General features: G+C 50.6%; 1 protein-coding gene and 2 pseudogenes across 2 annotated transcripts in view; all 3 read left to right on the plus strand.

Annotated features, from left to right (window-relative positions):
- The first annotated feature begins 5 nt into the window (after positions 1-5).
- LOC144318646 (glutathione S-transferase Mu 4-like) overlaps positions 6-17,357 on the plus strand; it is a 34,002-nt gene continuing 16,650 nt past the window's right edge. For both annotated transcript variants that reach the window (XM_077905779.1, XM_077905781.1), the window contains exons 1-7: positions 6-166; positions 446-521; positions 968-1,032; positions 1,319-1,400; positions 1,501-1,601; positions 2,669-2,764; positions 2,851-2,961. In XM_077905779.1, coding sequence (XP_077761905.1) covers positions 131-166; positions 446-521; positions 968-1,032; positions 1,319-1,400; positions 1,501-1,601; positions 2,669-2,764; positions 2,851-2,961 — 567 coding nt within the window. In that variant the 5' untranslated portion in view covers positions 6-130. The remainder of the gene's footprint in view (positions 167-445; positions 522-967; positions 1,033-1,318; positions 1,401-1,500; positions 1,602-2,668; positions 2,765-2,850; positions 2,962-17,357) is intronic.
- On the plus strand, positions 3,751-8,117 carry LOC144318176 (uncharacterized; annotated as a pseudogene).
- On the plus strand, positions 8,240-8,821 carry LOC144318181 (nucleolar and coiled-body phosphoprotein 1-like; annotated as a pseudogene).

Below are 17,357 nucleotides of genomic sequence, written 5' to 3' on the forward strand. Positions count from 1 at the left end.
GAGGGGGCGGAGCCGAGAGGAGGGGCCGGGGACGGAGCCGGGGGCGGGGGCTGGCCCGCCGCAGATCAGCTCAATAAATTGCGAGCTCGGCTGTGCCCAGTCCCTCCACTCAGCGCAAAAATCCGGCACCATGGTCATGATCTTCGGTTACTGGGACATTCGCGGGGTGAGCGCTGGGGCTGCCGGGTTGGGTGGATGGAGGCTCCTGGAGAGAAATCTTGCGTCCTGGGGACCGTGTGTACCAGAGTCCGCTTCAGGGCTTCTGCAGCTCAGTCCTTCCTCGTAGTCTGTCCTCACGGGGCGTGTTCTTGACTCCGCGCGCGCATGCGTGTGTGTGAGCGGGCGGGGGTGCGGCGGGGGCAGGTGGGCGCGCGCGCGGCCGGGGTCCCGGGGCCGCCGAGGCTCCCCGCGCGGGCGAGCACCAAGCCAGAACCCCGTCCTGCAGCTGGCGCACGCCGTCCGCCTGCTCCTGGAGTACACGGACTCGCACTACGAGGAGAAGAAGTACACGATGGGGGACGGTAACGCAGCCCCGTGCCCTCTGGCTTTGGCCCACCTGCTGCTGATTTGTCCCCCAGCAGCCATTGCCTTAGCCACATGCGGCTTGACTCCGTCACCCACCACCACCTGGAGCAGGGCCTGCCCTACCCTAACGCCTTTTAGGGTCCCCAGGCGGGACGGGAGAGGGAGTTGCTGGACGTTGGCGTCAGGAACTGGGATGGGTTCCCCTTAGGGCTGCTCTAAACGTTTTGTAAGCTTACTCACGCAAGTCCCAGAGCCCTGTAAGCCTACACTGTCCCCTGACCTGGGACGTGAGACTCGGTGGTCCAGATTCTAGATGCAACTGGTACAGGGGTTTGCCACTGATCTTTGGGGTGTGGGGGGTGTTCCCAGCCCTACCTCCGCCCCAGGCCCAGTGAGGGTGGGCTCTGGGGAGGTTTGTTTCACTCCATCTTCTCCACCACAGCTCCCGACTATGACAGAAGCCAGTGGCTGAATGAAAAATTCAAGCTGGGTCTGGACTTCCCCAATGTAGGTGCAGGGGGTGGGGGTGATGTGGGCGCAAGTGGGGGGGTGTCTACTCCACCTGCTTTCCCAGCTCAGAGGTTTCAGGATTTGCTGCCTTTTGCTCAGCCTCTCAGCCTTCTAGTTCTTGTCACTGTCTGTCCCCCATGCTCTACGTTCTAGTTCATTCAGTCATTTTACAGTGTACTGATTGAGTGGCTACACGAGCCAGACTCTGGAAGTGCCCTTGTTCAAGGGGGGAGGGGTTGCAGGGGAGCCCCTGGCCTACCCACCTGCCCCTGTTGCCCTGCAGCTGCCCTACTTAATTGATGGGGCTCACAAGATCACCCAGAGCAACGCCATCCTTCGCTACATTGCTCGCAAACACAACCTCTGTGAGTGGGGCTGGGTGGGGATGCAGGGGAACAGGTGACATGCCCCTGGGGATGCCTGGGTGGGATGCAGAGGGTGAGTCTCTTGTTATGTGGGCCTCAGGTGGGGAGACGGAAGAGGAGAAGATTCGTGTGGACATTTTGGAGAACCAAGCTATGGATACTTCTAATGAGATGGCCAGGGTCTGCTACAGCCCTGATTTTGTGAGTCTCCTCCCTGTGGCTGCAATGGACAGAGTCCAACAGGACACTGAAGTCTTGTATCCCCTCCACTTTGTATCTATTTGCCATTTGAACACTGCGGAGCTGCTGATCCCCCAGGCCAATCCCTGTACTGTCAGAAGAGTGACAATGCATGGCATGAAAACTGACTCAAAAAAAAAAAAAAAAAAAAAAGAAAAGAAAACTTTGACTCAGTTCCTTTTATTTTATTTTATTTAAAGATTTTATTTATTTATTAATGAGAGACACACAGAGAGAGGCAGAGACACAGGCAGAGGGAGAAGCAGAGGGAGAAGCAGGCTCCATGCAGGGAACCCAACGCGGGACTCCATCCTGGGTCCTGGGTCTCCAGGATCACACCCTGGGCTGAAGGTGGTGCTAAACCACTGAGCCACCAGGGCGCCCACTCAGTTCCTTTTAATCATAAGAGTCCATCCCCAAGTTGGGGGTTACTGGGACATCGAGTTCCTGGACGAGGTGTTTACCTTGTTAGCTCAGCACTGTCTTCCTGATACCCCCAGACCTGAGCACATTTGCCCAGCAGGCAGCACAGGGGCAGACCCAGGGCTTTGTACTCCCTCTCCTTCCTCTCAGTCTCTCAAATTCTACATCTTTCCAGAAACTACTCGAGTGTCCACTCCTACCTATCACCTGCCAAGTAGAAGGCGATAGACCGTGTCTCCCTAGGCCATTTCAGTTGTGTGCTTCTTTGCCTCTGCCCGCCATCTGAGTGCAGAGCGCTGCTGGGTTCTCACAGACACCTGGGTGTGACCTCTGGGAGGGCGTTTGGAGAGGAGCCGTGGCAGATTCAGGGACAGTGAGGTGGTGCTCTCTGCCTTCCACAGTCTCTCACAGGTGGGCGGTGGGACCCAGGAGGACTCTGCTGAGCACAGCTTCGCTAAATCATAGCCTGGACAGTGACTCGGCTCTGGTGGGGGGGACACAGCTGCTCACCCCCGGCAGCTGGGGTCATGCACGGCCCAGGGGAGACCGGCCTGTCTGCCCGGGGGGCCTGTGTCTGAGGTGGTGACGGCTGTTCTGTGTCTCAGGAGAAACTGAAGCCTGAGTACGTGAAGGCAATCCCTGACAAGATGAAGCTCTACTCACAGTTTCTGGGGAAGAGGCCTTGGTTTGCAGGGGAGAAGGTAAGGGGAAGGCTATGGGCGATGGGAGGCTGTCATTTTGCCCAGGTTCAGAGTTAGGTGCTCATTCCTTCTTTGCCTTTCTTTAGCTCACCTACGTGGATTTCCTGGTTTACGACATCCTTGACCTGCACCGCATATTTGAGCCCACTTCCCTGGACGCGTTCCCGAACCTGAAGGAGTTCATGGCTCGCTTTGAGGTGATTCTCGACCCTCTTTACTAGTTATGGGTCTCTTGTCTTCTCTCTTTTCTCCAAGGCTTTCTTAGCTTTACAGCTAAAATAAAGAAAAAGAAGTAGGATTTATAGAGGATTTGGTTATGCCAGGACCCATGCTCACATCTTACGTATAGTGTGTGAAATGCAGTCTTTACAACATTTCTACACGGCAGAGGAATTATTGCCTGCATACTACAGGTTAGAGCAATGAGGCAGAAAGGCTAAGTCATTTGCAGAGTGTGTCAGGGGCAGTGAGGCTGTCCTGGGCTCCCAGGTAGCGGCTGGTTGGGGTGGGCAGCAGTGAGTGGCTTTCCCTTTCCTGGGCCAGTTGGTACACCTTGGATCTATTTATGCTGGGCTCTGCGGCTCAGGATGGCGTGAATGAAGCCGATGTTCGGGGGTGTGTACGGAGCTGGCATTAGTAGAGCAGAGCCATGGTGGGGATGATACTACGTAGGAAGGACACAGACGGCATTTACTCTGCATCTCCAGGCAGCTTTGCAGCCACCCGATCCCTGTTGGGAGCCACCCTGAGATCCCCAGGAATGTAGTTGGTCCTGGGTGTGCAGGCCTAGGTGGGTGCCCCCGTGGAAGGAGACCACCTTGCGTCTTCTGTGGTGGGCGCCTTCCTTCCCTCCCTGACTCCCTTCCCTTCTTCTTTTCCATTAGTGAAGCTTCCGTGTCAGAGGCGGGCAGTCCGTTTATTTTAAGTCCTGTTGGCCGATCCAATCTTCCCCTGGGGTGTGAGGCACCGTGCCAGGCACAGTGGGGATGCAAGGGTGAGCCGGGCCTGGGGCCACCATCCTGGGGCTCAGAGCACTTGGAGAGCTAGAGGAGCACCCCGCCGTGTGGTGTGTGTGCTGTGCTGCCAGCTGGGTGCTGGAGGAGCACAGCCTGGACCTCACCCGATGTCACTGGCTGGAGGGCTTCGGGTGTGCTTTGTGAGCCATGGGCGGCTTTGAGGCATTTGTCCAGCAGGACTTTCAGCCTGCAGTCTGAGTCTCTTCCCCATTCCTCATCCAGAGATCTGCTTTCTCAGCTGGTCCTTATCAGCCCTGGCTTGGGCTTGGGTGACTGGCCTTGGGGACTGTGCCAGAGCTCCGGGGACTGGCTGGCAGGAGGGACAGAGGACATCCGTGGGCTGCAGTGTGTGGCCTGCTGGGTACAGGCAGTCCCAGGATCTTGAGTCCTTTAGAACCCACTGGGCCCTCCGTGTGCTGGGAAGGAGGGCCTCAGACAGCCCTGAGTGTCCTGTGCCCACTGGCTGCAGCAGCACTAGGGAGGAGGTAGTGGTGCCCATGACATTGGCCTCAGCTACCAGGCCAAGCAGTTGGATCTTCTTCTTTCTGAGGCGTAAATAGAGTCTGGCCTGGGCTGGTTTTCATGCTCCCCAGCCTCTCCTCTTTGCTCCAGATTTTGCTGAGTCACTGGGTGAGGTCTGGGCTCTCCTGCAAGCTGTGTGGCACATTCTGAGCGCCCCTGTTCTGCTGGGATTCCGTGTGTGTCAAACCCTGAGATGCCAGGAGCCTCCCTCTGCACTTGGGGATGTTTGTATGACAGGGAGGGATAGGGCCTCCTGAGAGGGTGGAGGAGGGAGAGGAGGAGGGGGGAGGCAGAAAGAGCTCAGCTCTGGAAAGAGAGCCAGCTGCCCTCCAGCCCTTCCCACCTGCTAGCCTTGGGAGCCTGAGGAGGCCGCTGCAGCCCCTGTGCCTGTTTGCCTTCTGCTGTAGGGAGATAGTAGGACCTGTCTTGTAGGGTGGTTGATGGGGGTCCTTTACCTGTACTGTCATCTCTGGTGGATTGAAAGCACCCAGTGCAGGGACAGTCTCCATATCTTTGTCAGCTGCCGCATTTTACAGGAAAGTGAAAGGGCGAAGGCTAACTTGCCAGGGCAGGGGACCGCAGGAAGACCACCTGCTGTCTCCCACTGGACCTCACAGGGCAGGGTCTCGGGCTTGCTGTGCCTCCGTGGGGCTGCATGAATCCCAGGGAGGCAACAAACCCTGATGTTGGACTTTGTCTTTCTACCCTCAGGGCCTGAAGAAGATCTCTGCCTACATGAAGTCCAACCGCTTCCTCCCACACCCCGTGTACACAAAGATTGCCACGTGGGGCAACAAGTAGGGCGGATGTGAGGCGAGATTGAGGAAGGAACCGGTGCAGGGCTTGCTGTGCCTGGGCTGGAAGGGGGAACAGCTGAACCTCCCTGTGCCCCCAGAACCAACTGTGTTCTTTCTTTCTCCTTCATTACTTTCTGGTAACTTCCACTCAGGCCTTATATCACCCCTTTACCTTCCCTAATGCAAGTTCATCCGGGGCCACTGAAGCCCTACAGCACCCCACTTTTCTTCAGAGAAGTTTCCTCCTGACATTATCCTTCCCACGTTCTAGCCAGCCAGCCAGTTTGCCCCTCCCTCGTTGCACTAGTAGCCCACTGCTGTAGAGCTCAGTGGTGAGTTCCCTCAGTGCTGCCATCAGGACAGTGCAGGCCCAGTGGGCCCTTCCCAGTCCTGCCTGAACCCCAGTAAAGCCTTAATCCCATTTGCCATGTCCTGTCTGTTTGTTTTTTTTTTTTTTTTTTCCTTCCTGGGCGCCTGGACTCTCCACTGACCCTGCTGCCTTTGAGGTCTGACTGGTGACGCTGGGTGTGAGGGGATCCTGCATTAGTCAAGTGTTTTGAGACTTCTTGTTCTTCCTGACACTCTTAGAGCCAGAAGCCTTATTGGGCTCTCTGTAGAGGAGAGGCTTCTTTCTGGGCCTTTTCTTCCTTTTATTCATCCTGTTACTAAGGGTTTTGGCTTTTAGGGCTGTGTGGTTGGTGAGCAGGATCCAGGGGTGGCGGTGAACCCAGTGCAGAGAACCAGGAATCTCCTTCTCTTTTGCACTGCCTGACTTTATCCCTTCTTTTTTTTTTTTTAAGATTTTATTTTTTTAGATTTTATTTATTTATTAATGAATGAGAGAGAGAGAGAGAGAGAGAGAGGCGGGGACAAAGGCAGAGGGAGAAGCAGGCTCCATGCAGGGAGCCCAATATGGAACTCAATCCCGGGTCTCCAGGATCCCACCCTGGGCTGAAGGCGGTGCTAAACCGCTGAGCCACCCGGGCTGCCCTAAGATTTTATTTATTCATGAGTGAGACAGAGAGAGAGAGAGGCAGAGACACAGGCAGGAAAGAAGCAGGCTCCTTGCAGGGGATCCCGATGAGGGACTCGATCCCAGGACCCCGTGATCCCAGGATCACGACTTGAGCCAAAGGCAGAACCCCAACCACTGAGCCACCCAGGTGTCCTGACTTGATCAGTTCTGTGATATCTTTTCTCACATGTTCACGACATCCTCTCCAGGCTGGCTTCACGGCTGTCATTCATGACCTTGTTTCTCTGTTTACACCCTCATTTTCCTGGGTAATCAGGAGATACATTTTTGTAGTCCTCATGTATCTGAAAATGTCTATCTTAGTATACACAGAACTAATACTTTGGTTGGGTATGGGATTCTTTGGACCTTTGAGGGAATTACAGCTTCTAGAACCGTGCATTGCTAATGAGAAGGGGTGCTGCCCTCTGACTGGAAGGCAGTATCCGATTGAATCCCTTCATAAATGGCCTTTTCCTTTTATTTAAATGTAAGAAGCAAGTGATACATTTTACCTGGAGGATGGTGGACACCAGCTCGCACCGCGTGGTTGCCAGCACCTGCATCCCCTCGTACTCGGCCTTCTGCACGGCACCCAGCTCTCAGAGGTGGCCAATAAATTCGCCAGGGCAACAGGCTAGTGCCAGCACCTCTTCCCTCTTGGACATCTACAGCTTCCAGTTCAACAGGGCTACTAAAGCCCTGAAGTGGAAATTATGGGCAAACGGACCAGTGACTAAGAAGCCTAAGAAGACTTCATCCAGTGACAGCAGTGAGGACAGCAGTGAGGAGGAGAAAGCCCAGGGGCCTCCAGCTAAAAAACTGGTGTACCTGCCATGTGGGCCAGTCTGCCTCGGCATCCTGGAGACGCTGCAGCCAAAGCACCAGAGCAGCGGCAGTGAAGAATCCAGTGATGAAGGGTAGCTGGGCGGCTGCCTTCGGCTCAGGGCATGATCCCAGGGTCCTGGGACCGAGTCCTGCATCGGGGTCCCGGCGGGCAGCCTGTTTCTCCCTCTGCCTATGTCGTTGCCTCTCTCATTGTGTTTCTCATGAATAAATAAATAAAATCTCAAAAAAAAAAAAAAAAAAAGCCAGTGATGAGAAGAAGGACAAGAAGAAAAAGCCTGTTCAGAAGGGAGTAAAGCCCTAACCCAAGGCAATTAAAGCTCCTCCGAAGAAAGCCAAGAGCCCTGATTCTGATGGAGACTCAAGCTCAGAAGATGAGTCCCCAAAGAACCAGAAGCCAAAGACGACACCTGTGGCAGGCTAAAGCCTCAGCCACGCCACGTACACCAGCCCATGTAGCACCTAAACTAGCCAATGACAAAGCAGTGGCAGTGATGACTCGGAGGAGGTGGCAGCAGCCAGACCTAAGAAGGCTGTACCTAAAAAGTAAGCTGCAGCCAAGCCCCAGTGAAAGCAGCGGCCACCACTGCCCAAAAGAGTTCCAGCAGTGAGGACTCCACCAGTGGGGAGGAGCACAAGGAAGAACAGGAAAACACCCACGAAGAAAAAAGCCAGGTCCCTAAAGCTCAGTCCCCACCCCCCCGCCTTCTGCTGCCCCATCCAAGAAGCCCCTGGAAACCCAGGCTCCCAAGAAAGCTGCAGAGAAGAAACAGCCTATGGAGAGCGGTGAGGACAGCAGCGAGGAGTCTGATTCGAGTTCAGAGAAAGAAAAGAAGCCCGCAGCTAAGGCAGCCACCTCCAGAGCAACCATCAGACCGGCTCCAGCAAAGAAGGCAGCAGAGAGCTCTTCGGACAGCTCGGACCCTGACAGTTCCAAGGATGGAGCTCCTGCCAAGCCAACAGGTGCCACCAGGAATCTGCCAAGACGGTCAGCTACCGCTCCAGGCGCCTGCAGCTGCAGCAGCCACGGCTCCCAGGCACCTGCGTGTGTGGCCAGGAGCGTCCGACCGGGAGGCGGTAGCAGCTCGGGCGAGGGCAACAACCATCCTCGTGCAGAGGAGAGGACAGAGCAGACTGTGGTCACCCCCTGGGTCTGAGGCAGGGCCAAAGCAGCTGGCTCTTCACCCGCCGAGCAGGCCCCCAGGGGGCGGGGCCGGCAGCTGGTTCGGTGGCCCGCGGTGGAGGACGGAGAGCACCTGTCCGAGTCCTGGTGAAAGAGATGCCGCAGAGGCAGCCGAGTGGAGCCTCGTCCGGGCAGCCGCAGAGGGACGCAAGGACCGAGAGCAGGTCGGGTCTTCCTCTGAGGACTCCAGTGAGGAAGAGGAAAGCAGAAGCCACAGCCTTCAAGGCCGCTGCAGCCTACGCAGGATGGACAAGCAGGCAGGGGGGGCAACGGGGGGCGGGGGGGAGAAGGCAGCTGTAGCGGTTTCTAAGCCGGGGTCGGGGAAGAAGCGGAGCAGAACGAGGTTGCCAAGGAGGCCGAGACTCCTCAAGCCGAGAAGATAAAGCCCCAGACCCCCAACACATTTCTGTAATGGAAGGAGGGAGAGAAGAGGGCATCACCCCATTCTGAGGGATCAGGGAGGAGGGGATTGAGGTGGATGCTCCAGCCCCAGACCGTTCCTTTGATGCCAAGTGGGGTGCAGCTGGAGGCGGGGGGGGGGGGCAGCGTGCCCATCAGGTTCTGAGGTTCACCAAAGGCAAATCGTTCCAGCACAAGAAAACCAAGAAGAAGCCGGGCAGCCCCTGGGGAGGCTCCCTCTCCTTCCAGGTCGATTCCGTTAAGGTTGACAGCAAGTGACCTGGGCCATCTGCGGGGAAGGAGGGCAGGATCTGAGACCACCCCTTCCCCCGCCGCCCCCGGAAACCGTCTGCTTTCTTCTGGGAGGGCTCGGCCGCGTCAGCCCTTTAGAACAGGTCTGAAGACTTTGCCCTGAACGTCCTCTCAGTCCCTTTCTGGTGTTCGTAGTTTTGTACAGATTTGTTTTTGAGTGTTGAGAAGCCAGGACAACATAAGGCGAGTGTTCTTTTTTAAAGAAAAGGGAAAATTTTAGTTTGTCGTCCCCTTCTCCCTGTCCTGTGGAAGTCTTCATGCTGGGAAATTTGTATATTTTATATTAAATCATTTCCTGGTGGTATTTGTTATTTTTGCAGGTGGGTTCCCACAGATAAAATCTTCACTCTTGCCCAAGACATAGTAAAGGTCACATGTATGAGTTTTTATAATTGGAGAATTGTGCCTGTTGTGCACGTGTCCACACTTCGTCTGTCCTACCCCCCACAGCTTTGGGAATGGTTAATGTATATGTTTGCTAGGCATGCACGGCGGAGTTCATCCTCATTCAGGAGGTTTAGGACCGATGTTTTCAGCAAGCATGGACTTAACTACTTTTTGGGATAAAATTCACTTTTGTTGCAGGCGAAATTCCGGTGTAATGTGAATGCTGTGGGGTTAGTCTGAATATTCTTTTTCTGTAATTTTAACATTGTCTAATGTTTGCAATACATGTTTAGTTTTTTTAATTTGAAAGTGTAAACTCTTCTATTGTTCAAGGAGTTTTTTGGATGGCCCTTAATAGTACTAAATTGAGGATGGCATTTTCTTGTTTTTTACATTTTAGAGAACAAAACAACATTAATATGAGCAGTACATATGATTTGCTATTTCTGTTTCAGTAACAGTGGTGACACAAACTGAGTTTCATGAACTCCTGCGTGGTTGGAAATCACTGATCAAGAAAGCGAAAAAATAAAAACTCTAATTAAAAACCTCAATTCTCGGTAGGAATCAGATTGTACTAGTCTGGCTAATTTATAGGTAGCCTGTGTATATACTAATGGAAATGGGAAGAACCTTTATAAAGCATAAAACTTGAGTAAGGTGGGGTTGGGAGAGCATCCCAACAAGATTGTTGTGTCTTGTAGTTGGAAACATGGGAGCAACTGATGTGGCCCTTTCAGAACCTGTCAGTAGCAGTGGAGGTAACAGTAAAAACCAGTAAGCAGCAATATGACTCCAAGGCCAAGCCGGCTGATCCTAAAACTGTAGGAGATGACAGTGCTTGGCCAGAGCAAGATGGGGAGGGAAGAGACAACAGCAAAACTCTGGAGACTGATCTGTTCCTGGAGAATATGCCCTAGCTTCATGGATGAGGGAGGCATAGATTTTAAGATTAGCCTCTCCTTGTTTGGATTCCATACTTGCCAAGTAACTTGATAATAACTTGGTTTTCCATGTCACTGCCTTTGGGAGGAATATGCACTGTTCATGCTGACACAGGTACATCATTCTGCATGGTAAATGTTATCCATCTTACTACAAAACAATAGACTGGCTGGTTTATAATGTGAAAAAAAATTCTAAGACTTTAGGTTCTTCTTGTCATTCTGAGGTCTCTATCCGGGGTCCATGTGGGGATTGCGGGGCTTATTATCACCTCACACCCTTCCATGGGTGTTCTAAGCATAGGCCTCTACCCTGACTCACCAGTCATCATTCCTCCATCTGCACTGCATCCTTTGGAAGTCACTTTATTATTAATTTTTAAGGACTTATTCATGCATGAGAGAGAGAGAGCGTGCAAAAGCACATGTGTAGGTGGGAAGGGCACAGGGAGAGGGAGAGAGAAACCCATGCACACTGCATGCTGAGCCCCAACACAGGGCTTGATCTCATGACTCCGAGACTGTCACCCAAGCCAAAACCAAGAGTTGAACTCTTCTAAGTAACTGAGCCACCCAGGCGCCCCAACATCCTCTGGAAGTAACTTTAAGTCATAGTGTAGAGTGAGTGGGCTGCTTAAGAGAAAGCTTCTAGTAGCTCAGGAGTTCCACAAACATGCCATCATAGATAGTTCTTCTTTTTGTGGGTCTGCTATTCAGGCAGGGCTCATCTGGGAGAAAATAACTGCAAATCAACAGAGGACTCTCATATAAAAACAATATATCCAAAACTACAATCTAATGAAAAGGCTAAGTCTAGAACAGGCATTTCCCAAAAAGAATATCCAAAGCCAATAAGCATATGAAAAGGTGCTCAGCATCATTATATTTTGGAGAGGTTACATACATAGTTAGATCCTATAACATATCCATGTAGACTACAATTGAAAGGACCAATGATTGAATTTATGGAGTAACTAGAATGGTCATTTCACTGCTACAGGGACCCGTTTGGAATGCCCTCAATGCCTTCTAGAAACATACTTATATCTACCCTATGTGCTACAATTCCGTTCCTTGTTATATACCAACAGTGGTGAGTGCTTAGATCTTCCAGAAGACCTATCCAGTAATGTTCACAACAGCCTTGTTTGAAATAGCCAATAGCTGGAACAATCTAAATGTCTATCAGTGGGAGAATGGGTAAATTGAAGTTTCTTAGTACAATTCCATTATTCACAAAATGGAATACTATCCTGCCGTGAATATACTATGGTGAAGGTAATTGTACTACTGCTACGTGGAAACACATGGATGATCTTACAGACCAGTGTTGACCTAAAGGATGCAGACACAAAAAGGGATATACTATATCATTCCCTTTAGATGAAAGTCAACAGGCTCAATGAATCCAAGGTGATAGAGGTCAGCCAAATGGGGCTATGTGTTTGTTGCTCGTGGAAGGGACCTCGTGAAGTATGGGAAAGGTCCTTTATCCTGATCTGGTTGGTGATTCCATGAGTATACATATGTAAAAGCCCATAGAGTTAGACACTTAACAGTTGTCACTTTATTGCATGTGACAACGTGTATTATTTTGTATATTACATTACTTGTGTGTTTAAGATTTTAAGTAATCTCTCCACCCAATATGAGGTTCAGATTTACAACCCTGAGATTGAGAGTTGCATGCTCTACCAACTGAGCAAGCCAGGTGTCCCAAATTATGTGTTATTCTTCATCATCTGACTCTCCCCATAGGCTGTAAATACTTTTGCCTCTGGTGCAACTGTGCAATTATGTAATGGGTGTTTCAAGTGTTTGTACCACACCTGGAACAGAACCTGGAACCTAGTGGGTGCCCAATGGTTATTTATTTATTTATTTATTTATTTATTTATTTATTTATTTATTTATTTCCAATGGTTAGTTATTAAGCTAATTCTAGGCTTATCTTAGGTCACTGCAAATATTCTTTTGGTTTTTCTTCATGCTTGCTGCTTTGGGTAGGTGAGATGGGTGAGCACACATATTCTTAGGTTCTGCCCTTTTTTCTCTTCACATTTCACGTCAAAATTTGTACATATTAGCAATCCACATCCACATGTCCTTCTAAATATTTAATGGCTATGAGGCATTCCTTCCTGCAGATAAAGTCAGTTTGATACTACCGGGGTATTCTGATTTTTGCCTTACTTACAACACTCTGATCATGTTTAAGGTAATGCTTTCCTCTGGTTTTGGTTACTTAATTTGGGTAGATCCCCAAGCAGACACTTGAAGGCAAAGAGCAAGAATGGTATTATGCATTCGTCGTAAATTATTTTATTGCTCTACAGAGACTAATTTATTTTGTGGTGCCACCAGAAGGCAACTGGATCTCTTTCTCCAATGCCGTAGATACCTGGTGCTCCACAATCTTATCCTATGCTAGCTTTACGTGTTCCTGATAATCCTTTGAGGTTTTCCACCCTTTACCTTCTGCTAATCATTTAGTGGCTGTGCATGTTTCCGCCTGATGAACCACTGCCTGTGAGTCTCCCTGTGGAGAACTCTGTGTAATCTTTCTCTACCCATGGATGATTTGATTCCTGGATCACAGTGACGAGATGAGGGGGCAGCAGTCAAAACCTTTTTTTTTTATGGGCCCAGTGGACTTAATGGTGGTTTTATAATAGGCTTATCAGATATAATAAGCTTATCATATAACAAGTTCATCTTAATTATCAATGAGTATGTTTGTAAACTCACTGAACATAAAAAGCTAAAGCACAGCCGTGTGTTAGATTGGACAGGCCGAGAGGCCTTCTAACCCAACCTAAGGAGAGTTGGAGTGAAGATGTCATCCTTTCTCATTGGTAAATCTCCTTGACCATTTTCACTGTTATGGCTTTGAAGGGCCCATAACCTGTCTGCCTGCGCACTTGCCAATCTGACGTGCCTGAGTGTCCCTGGGAGGCCTTGCATGATAAGGGGATATAGGATAAACTGGGGGAACTCAGCTGTTTGTATGAGGACTCCATCCTGGATGTCCATGTCTGTGGCAGGCATGGGTGCTTAGATAAGGAACATTTGGCCACGCCATTAGGGTGCTGAAAACACGATCCCAGTGTAGAAATTGTGAGCTGGCAGTTACTGCAGTTATTTGTAGGAACTGTGCATACCCCCTTCTCGGTCATGGTAGGTGCATTTAAAAAATCAATTCGGTTCTGCTTGGGTCACCATGTCCCCAGAGCTCCTGAAGAGTTAGTATCCTGGCACAGGACTCAGTGCTGCCTGACCCCAAACAATGTGCAGAGAGCTTGGAGGTGCTTGTTGTCTGACAGCCATAGTTGCACCACTGCATACCCTGTACCCCGGCTGCTGGGCCCAGGCCCTTGCCTTCCCTGGCCACCTGTCATCCTCCTGTCCCTGATCTGCAGCCTGGGGCCTGCAGTGCCAGCTCCCAGGGAAGGACTGTTTGCATGTCCTCCCTGCAGACAGCCCTCTCTGCCAGCTGGTCACTGAGGGCAGGGGGTGCTCTGGTTTCCTTTCTGTTGCTAGCATTGCCCAGGCAGTGTTTGTCCAGTTGCAGCTTTCAACCTCTAGCTTTCAACAATCATAAAGCTAGAGGTTTTTTTTTGTTTTTGTTTTTTTAAAGATTTCTTTATTTTAGAGAGAGAGAGTGGGAGCAGGGGGAGGCACAGAGGGAGAGAATCCTCAAGTGGGCTCTGTGCTGAGCAAGGAGCCGAAGCAGGGCATCATCCCAGGCCTCTGAGATCATGACCAAAGTGGAAATCAAGAGTCAGACATTTAACTCACTGAGCCATCCAGGCGTCCCAAGCTAGAGTTTCTTCGCCTCAACAGTACTGACACGTTGGAGTGCAGAATTCTTCGTTGATTGTGGTGTCCTGTGCGTAGCATGGTGTTTAGCAGCATCCCTAACCTCTAACCCGCCAGAGGCTCATCCTGGTCATGACAATTGACCATGTCTACACACACTGCAAAATGTCCCCTGAGGGGCAAAATCGCCCCCAGTTGAAGACAGCTCATGGAGAGGATGGAGAGTGGCATCTAAAGAGAATAGAATTTTAAGACATCAGAGTGCATCAAGTAGTGAGGTAAGTCTTCCTTGATGAAACTTTTATTTCAATTAAGAGTATGTATGTGTCTGTATGTTCTGGATCATGCGGTAAATGTATTGCTTTTAAGTCTGGATACATGTGACTTTTAGTAAATGGGCAAGAATAGTGAAAGAGCTCCTGTAGACCCCAGGAGTTAACCTTTCCACATGTGCTTTTCTCCTCCCTCTCCTCCTACCTCCATCCCTTCTCCGTTGCCCAGTCAGCTGTGCCAGAGCACAAAGGCATTTGTTAAGGAAACTCCATACTCTGTCCTCTAAGCTGACATCACTGGCGTTAGAATTTAGGGGCAAAGTGACCATGATTCATAGTCCTCCTCACCTGTGTCCCTTCCAGGCTAGGGTGTTCACGTCATACCTGAATGTAGCTTAGGACACATTCCAGAATGCATGTCCTTTGTGAAAGTTTGAAAAGTTCTCTAGAAAATTCCTGAGGACTGGGCAGCCCAGGTGGCTCAGCGGTTTAGCGCCTGCCTTCAGCCCAGGGCGTGATCCTGGAGTCCCGGGATGGAGTCCCACGGTGGGCTTCCTGCATGGAGCCTGCTTCTCTCTCTGCCTCTCTCTCTCTGTCTCTCATGAATAAATAAATAAATAAAATTAAAAAAATTCCTGAGGACCAACTGTCCTCTGTGTTATTAGTTTTTTTCATTAGGCTCTTCACTAGATTCAGAACTTTTCTTTCTTTTACCACATATGATGTATTTGTGTTTGTTCCACGTGGTAGTAACATTAAAGAACCATTAGCTGAGAAGACTGTTTCCCCGGTTTTGCAAATCATTTGAGTGGCTTTTTATTAGTTTGTAACTCCCTTTTTGTTTCTATTGTGGGGCTAATGCTCTACTAATTTAGCTAATGTTTTCAGGAAATTAGCTAATGGTTTCATGACCATACTGATCTCTACTTTGATATTTTTCTTTGAAGTATTGTTTCCTTATATTCTATATTTTTCACCTTGAATGCTGCTCCTTTCCTAAATTTGGGAGACCACAGTGGTCTTTCCTTATACAAAATGAGCTAAGCCTGTAGAAAATTTTCTTTCTCAATCCTATGTGGCAGCATCTTGTAAATTTGTCTGTTTGTTGTAATATTTTCAGACTAAAAATTGTTCTTGTTCTGGATTGCCTAAGTTTACCCAGAAAATATTTAAAGACTTTAAGAAATTATCATGACAGGGCATCTGGGAGGCTCAGTTGGTTGTGCGTTGGACTCTTGATTTCTGCTCAGGGCCTGACCTGGGGGTCCTGTTTCAGGCCCTTTGTCAGGCTCCCTAAGTCCGCTTGTCTTCCTCTCCCTCTGCCCCTCTCCCTGCACTTTCTCGCTCTCAAATGGATAAATAAGCCTTTAAAAAATTACGATGTAGAATATTTTAATAGCACTGTTGGCATTTATTTCTAATGAGTAGTTTTGAATTCTGAGCCTATTTTATACAGGATTTTTGCTAATTTCCCTTGAGAGGTCAGAGTGTCAGCAGTGAGGCTGAGAAATCATACCAGACACAGGACTTCTGAACTGAATGTGTTCTTTAATATATTAGAACTTACAAACATTTTACTTGATTGTATTTTTAAAAAGATTTACTTATGTATTTGAGGGAGAGAGAGTGAGAGACAGAACGGGGGGGGGGGGTGGGGGCAGAGGGAGAGGGAGAAGCAGATCCCCACCAGCAGGGAGCCCGATGCAGGGCTCCCTCCCAGGGCTCTAGATTCAGGACCTGAGCCTAAGGCAGACACTTACCTACTGAGCCACCTGGGTGCCCCAACTCGGCAGTATTTTAAAATCAGGAGAGAACCCCGATGAATCCGGAAGCCCTGGCGCCCGCTGGCCACACTGGCGCCCCTCAGCCCAGCCTCCCGCTTCCCCAGCCCTCTGCTCCCCTCTCCTTGCACCCACTGCATCCCCGCCCTGACCCTCTGGGCCCCTGCACCCAGGCCAGCCCTCCTCCTGCACCCCTGCAGAACTGCCCTGTTTCTTCTGAGGCGCCATGGGAGCTCTGGGTCCATCTCCAGTTGTTGCCTGCCTCGGTGTCCTTTCCTGCCACACACTGCCCCCCCCCCGCCCCCCCCCCAGGAATCCCTCCCTGGATTCCTCTCTGCCTCTCACTGCCTCTTGGTGTTTACAGGGGAAATGTGTCCCCCAGTTGAAAACCTCTCTCCCTGGCAGTGCCCTGGGACTCCCAGCATTCGCAGCCAGGATCATCTTATTCACGGTGCCCACCTGGTGACAGCATCTCAGTGACTCTTGGTCACTACAGGAGTGACCTCAGGGATGAGTGCCAGTGGACCAACATCTGTCCCACTCTTACATGTTCTTACTCTGCTTATCCTTAGCTTCAAAAATAGAACTTTCTCAGTGGAATCTTGTGATGTTGCCGTTCCAGGCTGAGGATGTGTAAAAGTCAAAGGGACAACTCCTTAATGTATGATGAACGTGTAGCCACGTCGAGGGCCACTCATGTGTGTTTGCACTTGGCCCCCATCACCTCCCCGTGGCCAGACTTACCTGGAATTCACCTTGACCCCAAGGGCTACTTCCTGAGCCTGGACCCAGCCCTGGAGCACTGAGGACTGGCTGGGGGTGGATGGGTGGGCAGCACGTGCAACAGGGACTGAGCTCTGCTGGCCTCAGGCGACACACCCTCCCAGCTCCCCAGCCTAGCACAGATGGACAGACCTCTGACTTCTGCGATAGCTGATCAATCAGGGGAAGCCTGTGGGTGTTTTTGTCTGTTAAATGTTTAAAATTAATTTATTTTTAAAGATTTTATTTATTTATTTGAGAGGGAGAGAGCATGCAGGAGCATGAGCCGGGGTGGGACAGAGGGAGAGGGACAAGCCAACTCCCCACAGAGCAGAGACCCCAACTCGCAGCTGGATCCCAGGACCTGTGATAAGGACCTGAGCTGAAGGCAGATGCTTAACTGACTGAGCCACCCAGGCGCCCCTAGGGGAAGCCTCTGTGTCCTCCTCTTTCCCCACTCCACACTTGATCATGGTGCTTTGAAATCCTTATCAAACACCGGGTTCGCACTTTGCTGTCCTAACACAGTGTTAAGTCA

This window comes from Canis aureus, chromosome 8 (genome assembly GCF_053574225.1).
Source record: "Canis aureus isolate CA01 chromosome 8, VMU_Caureus_v.1.0, whole genome shotgun sequence".
Lineage (NCBI taxonomy): Eukaryota > Metazoa > Chordata > Mammalia > Carnivora > Canidae > Canis > Canis aureus.